At 35.2% G+C, this 11,707-nt stretch overlaps 1 protein-coding gene across 1 annotated transcript; it reads left to right on the plus strand.

The window, feature by feature from the left end:
• Positions 1-1,286: 1,286 nt before the first annotated feature.
• LOC125661375 (starch-binding domain-containing protein 1-like) lies at positions 1,287-9,319 on the plus strand. Its single transcript, XM_048893366.2, has 2 exons — positions 1,287-1,532; positions 8,959-9,319. The coding sequence occupies exons 1-2, from the start codon at positions 1,391-1,393 to the stop codon at positions 9,237-9,239; spliced, it is 423 nt and encodes a 140-aa protein (XP_048749323.2). The 5' UTR covers positions 1,287-1,390; the 3' UTR covers positions 9,240-9,319.
• Positions 9,320-11,707: the final 2,388 nt, after the last annotated feature.

Genomic DNA, 11,707 nt, shown 5'->3' on the forward strand with positions numbered 1-11,707 from the left:
TTGGTATCAAACGAAGTTGAATAATGCTGATCGGCGAGGGATTCGATTGTCAAATATGGCGTCACGGCATCACATGACCCGCTATCCTCATTAGCAGAGATTTCGAAATCAGGAAGTCGATTTGAGTCGATTGAAATGTTAAATTAAACCTGAAATTTTGCTTTAAAAACTGGGAGGTCATTTTTTATATGTATTGTGATAAAAGTTACTTCAGTTTCTAAATAATTCACGAACGTAGGACATGCCCTTTAAGGTTACATGTATGTAGAAAATAGATATATAAAACTAAATTGGACCTTCTGGAAAAAATATTATGGAGTGGAACCCTGGGGAAAATAGTCTGAATATTCTAATTTAACGGTAGCATCGTCAAAATGTTACTACTTTTAAAAACCTGACATACTGAGTACCTGAACATTTAAATACCGGTATGTTCTCCTAACTAAATACTGATGGTAGAGAGGGAATGCACCAAATCGTTTAATCCCCATTAGGCTTATACTTGCTCTTCTATTCAACCCCCAGAATTGAATTTTATCCTATAACATCACTGATTTAGTTGTATATTTTAACAACGACATTGTTTATTAATATTTCCATAAGAACTACGACATTCCGGGAGCCAACTGACTAAAGTACAGATTATAATATATAGAGGCCTTCTTCAGTCAGATTGTTCCGTGGGGTCTGCTGAACATGATATTGTGGTTTGGTCGTGTTAAAATTAAAGATTTCTCCCCGCGTTTTATACAGAATTACGAAAAGAAAATATTCAGATATGAGTTGAAAACGAGATTCTATTATTGATTTATAAGGGGGTGGGTTGTTAGTTGGTGTACGTGCATGATATTCGTAGAATTCAGCATGGAACTTGTTTTTCTTCGATACTCTAGAAATTCAGAAGTTCTTGATTTGCGACCAGTACAAGTAATCACTAAGCTGGTATAAATGTTCACAGCCAAGTCTGTCTAAAACGGATTCTGTTGACTGGAGCTTTGAAATAAATTATGAAGTTGTAACAATCTAATTAAACAGACTTCTTAGATCCGCGCCGTATACTCTGCGTAAGAAAATATATTATTAATAGCGATTGTGAGCGTATCCTAGGATCTGATTTTAAATTAGATTGAAGTTGTAACGGTATGAAATATACTGCACGATTCTAGTTTCTTTTATGTCGTCACAATTAAAATGTGCACCAAAGCGTGACGTCATAATACACTGAACAATCGTGTGACGTCATAATACCATTCACAGTTGGTGCAGTATCAACGAAAGAAGCATATCGGAGATCTACGAAATTACGGGAATTTACCCTACACATATCCATCATCAACCAAGAAGGAATTTTTGTTGTTGCTATCAACTCTAGATAATCTAAAACGCAAAGATGGGCGAGAATACAACAGTGGAATTTGTCTGGGTTCATTTCACGACCCACTATATCACTCACGAAGACAACCACACGCTGGCCATCAGTGGATCCATTCCACAACTGGGATCGTGGAATATTGAGCAAGCTGCTGTAGCAGGTAAATTCCCGTGTATCATTTTTTTTTTTCGCGTCAGTTTTTTTCTCTCCCTGTATTAATTTGATTATTCCCCGTGTCTGTTTGAAAACTCAGGAAAATTACACAGTTAATTAAGTTGTGCGTTACCATATTAAGGGATAAAAAAAAATAGCATAACCTATTAACCTAGTTACATGTACATGTATCAAATGTAGGCTGATTTATTTTTCGCATTTCGGAAATGCTCGCAAACAAAGTTCATATTCTATACAAAGGTAATTCTCAATAAATAAACACAACATCTGTAAGTGTAGCTTAGTTAGTCATGAGATCAGGGCTGAGTTTTACTAAACTTCGTAAGTTCAAGATTTCATCGTAGCCTAAACTTACGATAAATATCCATCTTATCAAAATTCATAACTTAAGTTACGTTAAAAAAATCATCGTAACTCCACGACAGCCTATGGGCTATCTTAAGTTAATATTTTTTTTTCGTAAGTTAATTGTTAACTAAATGAAAATGGCTGCCCTCATGCTGTTCGATGTTCCAGAGCATTTTGAGACAAAATGAAAACAAACCTCTGCGTCCTCGTTGAAATTTTAGCGACAGAAGCGAAGTTCTCACACTGAGACAAATATAGAACTCATTGAACGTTAGGCTATAGGTTTTCGAAAACACGTAGGCCTAATCAGTTCACTGGAAATTTCCCAAATTTTCACCTCCAAGAATACTTTTTAGGATACCACAGCCATATTTTGACACGGGTTTCAAATCGAGTTCAATCTCCACACAATAAATAATGACATGTGACGTCATATTCTATGTTTTGACATCATAATGCAAATGATGAAGTGGCGGATCTAATATTGAAGAAACTGTTCTGTGTAACATAAAATACAAACCTCATCTAAAATCAAAGGAGCACTCTCTCTCTCTCTCTCTCTCTCTCTCTCTCTCTCTCTCTCTCTCTCTCTCTCCCGCGTGTGTTACTGTTTGACTTTTTTTAACGTGACGATGTCAATTTTGCGTAAATTTCACATACAAAATAACATATATTATATCTGCACGCCAAAAATGAGCCATGCTACTATACATGCTAACAAACTCTGTATATCAAATTCTGCTGAGGCTTTTGAATAAGTCTCAGTGTATGCTTATAAAAATGAGGGGAGGGATCCTAACATGGTAGGTCTACATATAGCAAATTATTTATATTTTATTATACGCAAATGCTGTAATATAATTTATTCATTGTATTTTGTACAATATGGTGTTGTTCTAATTTGTTCTTTGAAATATACTCCAACGTTACACTTGGATTATTTTACATTTATAAAATTTCAGGATTATCACAGCCGGGCTTGCTATCAAACAGAGATATTGACTATTTTTTTCCTATATACCGATTCAACAATAATGTGTAGGCGAGGGTCAGAACGACCGTTCCCCGAGCTTGAAATTAAGCCCCCCCCCCCCCCCCCCCCCCCCCCCCCCCCCCCCCCGAGTTGGTAGAACACATATTTGTCTATTTCCAATACATGTGTACTTCCATTTTTAAAATACCAAGACACGTTAGCTTTGCCTATACCGACCACATAGTCACGAATAGTGTACATCATTCCGTAACCATGAGCAAAAAATGTACATTTTCTGGTGTACATCTTCTACACCCTTTACAGGGCATGTGTTGGTAAATGCACCGAAAAATTCAATATCGCTGAAAAATGGTGAGACGGAAAATTTGCAGGTTTTTCTCTTCGTACATGTATATGTACATATATTTTGTTATGTGAAGTATATATATTAATATATATATTAAGAGGATGGTCCAGTGTATGTACATTGTAGTCATTTACAATAGTTTGTTGATTGATTGTATCTTGTTTAACGTCTCTCTCGAGAATTTTTCACTCATATGGAGACGTCACCAAGACCGGCGAAGGGCTTCAAATTTAAGCCTATGCTCGGCGCTTACGGCCATTGAGCAGTGAGGGTTCTTTAGCGTGCCACCCTACTGTGACACGGGACATCCGTTTAAAAAAATAAGGTCATCTCCGAGGAACCATGACTTTCACACCTGATACCGAGCGTTTAGCGATGGAACTGTTACTACCTGTTTTAACGACTTAGGTCTGTCGTGGCCGGTATTCGAACCCCGACCTTCCGCATGCGAGGTGAGCGCTCTACCTCTAGGCCAAAGCGGCGGTTGCAATAGTTTAAAATGTATTTCCGTTTTCATATCCTTTTTACAATAGTTTGAAATGTATTTTAAAAAGAATAGAACATAGAACATATTTTATTTTCCGATCAAGGGACAGCATGAAAATACACACAAATAATGTACATATACAAGTAAAGAAAGAAGTGATTACATAACACATAGTTATATACAAATACAGTGGCATATATTGTTCAAAATAAATTTTCCAGTTATATTTAGAATGGATCGCTCTTCAGAACATAGTATGTAAATGAATTTTTGTTCATCATTGAGTTTGGTAACATTTTTAACTGCTTTTTCTATAGCACCACAAAAAGATTTTCTTTCATCAGCAAACTTTTCACATTTAATAAAAAAAAAATGAATCTCATTACCTAATGAACCGGAGTTGCATTTGTTACATATTCGTTCATTCCTAGTAATACCAGAATATCTACCAACTTCAATCATTAATTTATGAGCTGATATCCGTAACTTACAAATAGATCTAATAACAAAATTTTTAATTTTATTAAGATAGTTCTCAAAACCAAAGTGCTCCTTAAGTTTAAAATAAGTGCACAGTTTCCCATCAATTAATTAATTTCGATTATTGTACCAGGTTTCAGTGTATTTATCACAAAGTAATTTCTTTACAATTTTCTTAAATCTATACTGACTAAAATATGAATACGATTGATATTTCGTATGCAATCAAAAAACAAATATATTTTTGTACAAAAATTTCTTAGATTTTAGTAATTATTTATTTTGAACTCTATTTGCTTTAAAATTGTTAAATCTCCAATGAGGACCCCATCAACTGCTGTAAATCCATATTGAATTTACATGTACTATGAAATACTGAAAGCGAAAGTAACAAATGCGATTGCGCAGCGTCAGATCGTAAGTTGCGGATATTTCGCAAGTTAAGTTTACGATGGAAACTTAAGAACACGTTAGTAAAACAGAAGCATCGAATCTTAAATCAAAACGTACGAAATTCTTAAGTCAGAATTTCTTGCGTAAGATAAGAAGGTTAGTAAAACTCAGCCCTGAAGCCCAGTCTTCTTATCAAGCGTGTTGCACTTAGTACTTCATTACAAAGGTACTTTATCCCAAAGTTGAACATAGATATGCAGAATGTTGGGAAAATAATATAATCAATGCTTTCTGCCATTACAAATTTCACTGCTCTCTGTTATTTATGCTAGAGCATGCAATATTTAAATAAAAAGATTTGTGCGGCGCCCTTTCTAATCGAGTCAGTTTTCCTCAACTGTTTTAGAGCAATTATAAAAGCTACTATGTTCCTATTGATGGGAAAGTCAGCACTATTTCCTGTAAATTTTCGTTGAATTCTTTCATAGATAATGTATTTATTATCCAGGCACACACTACTATCCTTTACCAAGGGTTAGGGGGTGACGAAGTTGACAAAATATTGACAACTTACTGGGGGGCAAATAAGATCTAAATAGAAAGAAATAATAAAAACAAAGAAAACTAAAACAACCGTAAAACTTCATTCCAGAAGAAAAAAAGGGGGAGGGCCGAGGCAACCAGCTGATAAATCAGACTACAATGACATTTCAAAGTAAAAAAAAAAAAAAGGGGGGGGGTACTCTTATCACTCTGTATTATTTCATTGTGCTGATTTTAGAGGGCTAGTGACGGTAATTTGTAGTACACATCGCAAGTAAAAGTAGCGAGCCACTCCACGGACACCAACTCAAATTAGATAAACATTCTTATCTGCAATCCTTAGTGGTAACTGTGATGTGTATTTTTTATGACTGTTGTAATTTTATGAATTTAACATGCTTAAACAAATGTGATAGAAGCTGTTGATTACCCGCCGGTTTTCGAAGATTCACATTGATGAAGAACCCAGATTAAGTGTTGCTACAAACGGAAAATAGTGTATGCAATGATGTAATGAGGAGGACACCATTTTGTAAAATCAAAAGGCTTATTATGAACAAGGAAAGCAGAAATTACAGAGAGAACGGGGATCCACCGTTTGATATACTTCATACTAATGCATTTGTATTTTGAAACCAACATAGTTTATTATATGAAAAATATTAAGCAAGCGTCGATCGGTACATGTAACACCTATAGCTCCCCCCCCCCCCCTCCCCTTTCCCGATTTTGACAGTATGTTGTTTCTTATATAAGGGGGGAAATACACTGAAAAAGACTTGAACGATAATTTAACCCCTTTTAAATCTTATTACTTTATTCTGACTGCCACCTAAAGGAAGATTATGAGTATACATGTATCTATTAGGCAAGAGGTTTTCACCCCACCCCCCTTCATCAACCCCCCCCCCCCCCCACCACCACCACCACCGCATGAATAATCCCTAATTGGCATGTGTTTTAGGTATACTGTTTTCCAAGTGTTAGAAGAAGTAAACGACAAAGTGGACAAGAAAGACTTAAACAGATTTCTTATTTTTAAAACGATCGACTATACCAGTTTTATCTCCTGCTTACATCGCGCGGGTATTTTATAAACTGTAAACCAGACCTATGTGAAAAGTTACGAATTCATAATTAATTGAACAGAGCATAAATGATTGAATGTATCTTGCTTAACGTCTCGCTCGAGAATTTTTCACTCATATGGAGACGTCACTAAGACCGGTGAAGGGCTTCAAATTTTGGCCTATGCTTGGCGCTTATGGCTATTGAGCAGTGAGGGTTCTTTAGCGTGCCACACCTACTGTGACACGGGTCATCTGTTTTTATGGTCATCTCCGAGGACCCGTGATATTCACACCTTATGCCGAGTGTTTGGCGATGGAACTGTCACGACTTGGGTCAGTCGCGGACGGGATTCGAACCCCGGCCTTCCGCATGCGGGGCGAACGCCCTAACCTCTAGAGCAAAGCGGCGATAAAATAACACTGGATAGAACCAACGCTGATATCATTGAATCAGGATTTGAAGGGTTAAACTGCTCGATAGGTAATATCAATAAAATATATTAAGGCTAGATGAAATTCCGCGCGGGAAATCACAATTAAATAATATTGCATAGAGGAATGATCTTTTTTAATGCGCAACTGAATTGAATGTACCAATTAAACTTGATTATTAGGATTTCACTTGGAGCTCCAAATTAAATGTTCCTTATATAACATAAATGATTTCTCTCCGTATTAAAAATTAGATAATGATTTTACGAATGCAATTGCAATCCGTCATGCCGATAGACAAAATGAAAATGAACGATCGTTCATAATTTCAAATTTTAAAACTCAGTATTATGAATGTGTTTATAATGGTAGTTTTTGTCCAGTGCGACAATTTTTAATGGTAAACTTATGAATACATGCGTTTTTGTTCCGTCAAATGCAATAATTGAAAACATAATGCACTCTATGGATGCAGGGGCGGATCCAGGTATCTTTAAAAGGAAATACATGTAGTCCACCTTTATGTTTGGTTTTCAAAGGGGGGGGGGGGTGCAGCAAAATTTTCTGTCAAAGGGGGTGGGGGGGTCAGAACCCCCTTTGGATACGCCACTGTAATGACAAACAGGAAAAACTGCTATATTGTGAACAGTGGTGTGATTTCTTACACATTCTCGGGTACTGTACAATCTAAATTCGCAAACTTCCCAGAACAGTCCCGGACCATTCGATATCTGACATTTTGGACAAATTTCAACTTATTACTTATTTTCAAGATCTGTGTAATCACAAAACATGTTCAACCAAAATAGCACCTTCGTTGTTTGTACATACCCAGTAACTGTTAATAAATTATTACAAAAAGCTAGTCTTAACGGTTGATTTTATAATCACGAAAAATTTTAAGAACATCGAAAATATCACATGACTGTCGTATTTAAAGATTTATCGATGTGTCAGATCGTTTATCTCGGGAGGGGAGTGCCCTTCGTTGAAAGAGATGTATATAAGTAATATAATTATAAATCTTCATAAAATGATAAATATGGGCCTAATCAAAATTACTATAAGTATAACTCATTAACTAATATTGAACACCTACGCAATTTTATACTGAACATGTTGTAAACCAATCGCAACTTCTCGGTTTGCCGGAAAGGCCCGAGAATTTGATTGTAGACCTAAGCCTCGCTTCGTTCTGGAATTTCCATAAAATCACGGATTGAAGAAACGAACATGCATATTTTATTTATTCAACAATTATAAAAACTTATTTCTTCTGTAAGATCAAAATCAATCATCGATAAACAACGGATTTACTTCATGTCGTATTATCATTAAGTTGTCATTGTAGAAAAAGAAAACTGCCTTAAATCCGCCAAGAGTACCGCAGCTCTACTCTCATTTTTGCTATTTCAAAGTAGTTTATCAAATACGGAAATGGGATGTTAATCAATTTTACAATATTTACTAATCAAGCAAGATTCTATCATAGCTTACAGACTTTCATCTCACATATGAAGCAATACTAAAGGTGCAAGCAGTTGCTCTGGGGCAAGCGTTTTGGAGTTAATTGGCAAAATTTGTTAATTCATAATTATAACTGGGGAAAATGGCGCCTTATAACATTTAGCATCCTGTGCTATTTAAATCCGATAACACCTGTGACGTCATTCTCCTTATGTCTATAAGAAATTGAGAGTATTAGGCGACTACTTAGTGATGTTCTGTAGAGTTCATTTTTATGTGACGATAAAACAAAGTGTTGCCCTGATATTTGTTCATAGACACGCAGTATAGAGCCAAACTTTCCCCGATCGTCGAAATTGTGTTGAGGTGTGTGACAAAACTAGAAAGTGCACAGTGAATATATTTGTTTCCATATATTCCTGAATTATTGTTTTCTTCCGTAACCATATATGCTTTCCTGTCAAACATATCCATGAATTGATATATTATGCAAAAACGAACCTCGATCATCTATATTGCCGCTTCCGAAGTCTACACTCCGCATATTGGGGTATACTCGGTGTAATATCAAAAAAATTTATAAGATGCGAAAACGGCGCCAGGTAACAAAGCCTGACGTGCTGTGTAAATCCGTTAACAACAATTCAAATCCATCTGTGACATCACTCTATTACATAAACCCTAATATTCAAAAATAAAAAAAATATTTAAAATAATAGTAATAATAATTTTTAAGTAACTTCAAAGGCGTAGATGGGATTAGAACTTAAGACCTTTAATTGATGTCAGAAATTCTGTTCCAGTCTATAATAAGTCATATATCAGACAATAAAATACATTTGAATTTCACAGCTGAAAATCCAAAACATCCTGGAGAATGGATTACCTCCATCGAGATTCCCGCTGATTCAAGATTTGAATGGAAGTGGGTCGTGATTTCACGGGACACGATGTCAGTATGCAGATGGGAGGAGAGCTCAAATCGGGTCACGGAACTTGACGGAAAGTATTACAAATGTCACGCCCCCTGGAACAACAATGCAGAGTATGAGATTATTCCAAATGTTCCTGGTATGTATGTTTCAATTTTATGCCTATCGTGTTTTGATATTCCGATTCTAACTAATCATTAAAATTGTATGCATCATGAGTTTCTGAAGTCTAGTTGCAGAACTGTAGCTCTTTAAGTAAAGTTTCATGGAGGTGGAGCAACAGTCTTGTGTTGGGTATTCGTGTATATATATATATATATATATATATATATATATATATATATATATATATATATATATATTTATATAATTATATATATATATATATATATATATATATATATATATATAATCGCAACATCTCAAGTAAGTGATTTTATTCATCAATAATATTCTGTATTATCCTGTAATTATATGCGTAATGTTTACAACAGCATCGCGTTTTCATGAGGAAATGTCTATCATTACAATATGTAAAGATATCAATGATAAAACCATTGGAATTGTTAATACTGTCTAATATGTAATCGCCATATCTGAAGTAAGTGAATTTATTAACCATATACTGTATTCATACTGTTTATATCTGCAGGGCGTTCATTAGGAAATACTTATCTTTACAATATGTAAAGATATCAAAGATATCAAAGATAAAAAGATAAGAATATATATATATATATATATATATATATATATATACTGTGTGATGCTCTTCATATGTTTACAGCTCTAGATGATGAACAGACAGTCAGGCGTGAAAGTGTACTGTCCGTGGTTTCGCCGGGCTACTTCCATATTTTCCGGTCCGTGCTATTGTATTCTTTCCGTTGTATAAAAAACAAAGTGGCTGCAATTTGTCAATCATTTCGAGGTCCTAGTACAACACACGAGGAGGAGGTTTCCATGTCGGTATGTAACAAATTCACTAAAACATATTTTCCTGTAGTGATATAAAATCCACCAACAATCCACAAATCCACTAATGATATAAAATCCACCAATAATCCATAAATCCACTAATGATATAAAACCTAAAACTGATATAAAGTCCATGCAATAATGATATTATGGAAATCCAAAAATGATATAAAACTAATGGCTCTCTATCCACTAATTATGGTATAACTAATTATACATGTATCTATGCACCTTTTGATTTTATTCCTGTATTGAATGATTGATTGTTTTACATTCCGTCGAGATTTATTCACTCATTGAGACGTCACCAGCTGTAGGTGAAGTACCACAAATTTAGACCTATACTTAGCGCTCAGAGCAGTAGCTTGAGGGTTCTTTAACGGCACAACGCCTGTCGCAAAACGGGATCTTTGTTATTTAGGTCTGAAAAACCGGTGATTCCTACATCTTAATGCCGAGCGTTTTGGCGAAGGAGCAATCACTCCTTACGTTAACTTCTTGGGTTTGACGCGGTTATGGCATGAGCAGGACTGGGACATGCGGACTCCCGTTTATAAGATCAACCTCCTCCACGGAGCTCCCATGACCATTTTTGACCGATATGTTATTTTATTCAACATTGTAACTGTTAAACCAAGATGTCAGTGAATTTTATTTCATTAGTGCATTTTATATCATTGGTGGATAAAATATCATTAGTGAGTTTTGTATCACTAGTGAATTTTATATCATTACTGGGTTCTATATCATTAGTGAAATTTATGTTAGTGGATTATATATAATTACTACATTCTATATCATTAGTGACATTTATATTAGTGGATTTTATATCATTACTGGCTTTTATATCTGTATCTTTTCTTTCAAAGGAGGAGAACACATCACCACAGACTGGGGTAGAAGTGATGGATGCCAGTTCCCAAACTGTGAGAATAGTTTTAGATTTGTCTACAGAGACGGATCCAGTGTATAGATATAAAAAATATCGCAATCTTAACAGAAAACAAGAGACGTATATGAAAGATGGGAAAACCATCGTTGAAACATTCGAAGAAGAACGGTGGTTGTGAAGAACAAACACCTTATTCGAACACTTTTTCTATGTTGTTGTATTGATTATTTGCTCATTTTGTATTACTTTCTTTGCATGTTTTATGGATACGTCATGGACTATTAATTATAATAAAGTTGAGCCCTGCACACTTGATTTGGAAATATGATTTTGGAATGCAAGACGCATATCGTGGAGGCGTGGGTAGTGATACAATAGCAGAATCGGAAATTAAATATTTCATGGGTCCTCTTAAGTTAGCCACTGGATCAGCAGATGGTTTTTACTTGCCGTTTTTGACAAGTGTTGTCTCGTTACAGTTTAAAATATCAAAGCTGGACCATCTTAAATTTCATCGACTTCCCTGTGCAAGGTGAAGATAACGAACAGTGATCAATCTCATAACTCCTACTGAAGTTGACGTCAGATTAATTTTTAAATAAGTGGAGTAAAGAGGTTTTATATGCCTGAATATAGCTTTTCGAGATTTTATTATGTATTTGTCACTTATTTATAGATGGTTCAGTTCATCTTGACTCCATTTTAGCGTTTTATAAGCAGAATAGGATATGCTGTAGATTTAGATATCTTATATCCGTGATTGAGGAATTGTTTGCAGAGTGGCTGAATCTGCAAAGCT

Source organism: Ostrea edulis, chromosome 8, assembly GCF_947568905.1.
Source record: "Ostrea edulis chromosome 8, xbOstEdul1.1, whole genome shotgun sequence".
Classification (NCBI taxonomy): domain Eukaryota; kingdom Metazoa; phylum Mollusca; class Bivalvia; order Ostreida; family Ostreidae; genus Ostrea; species Ostrea edulis.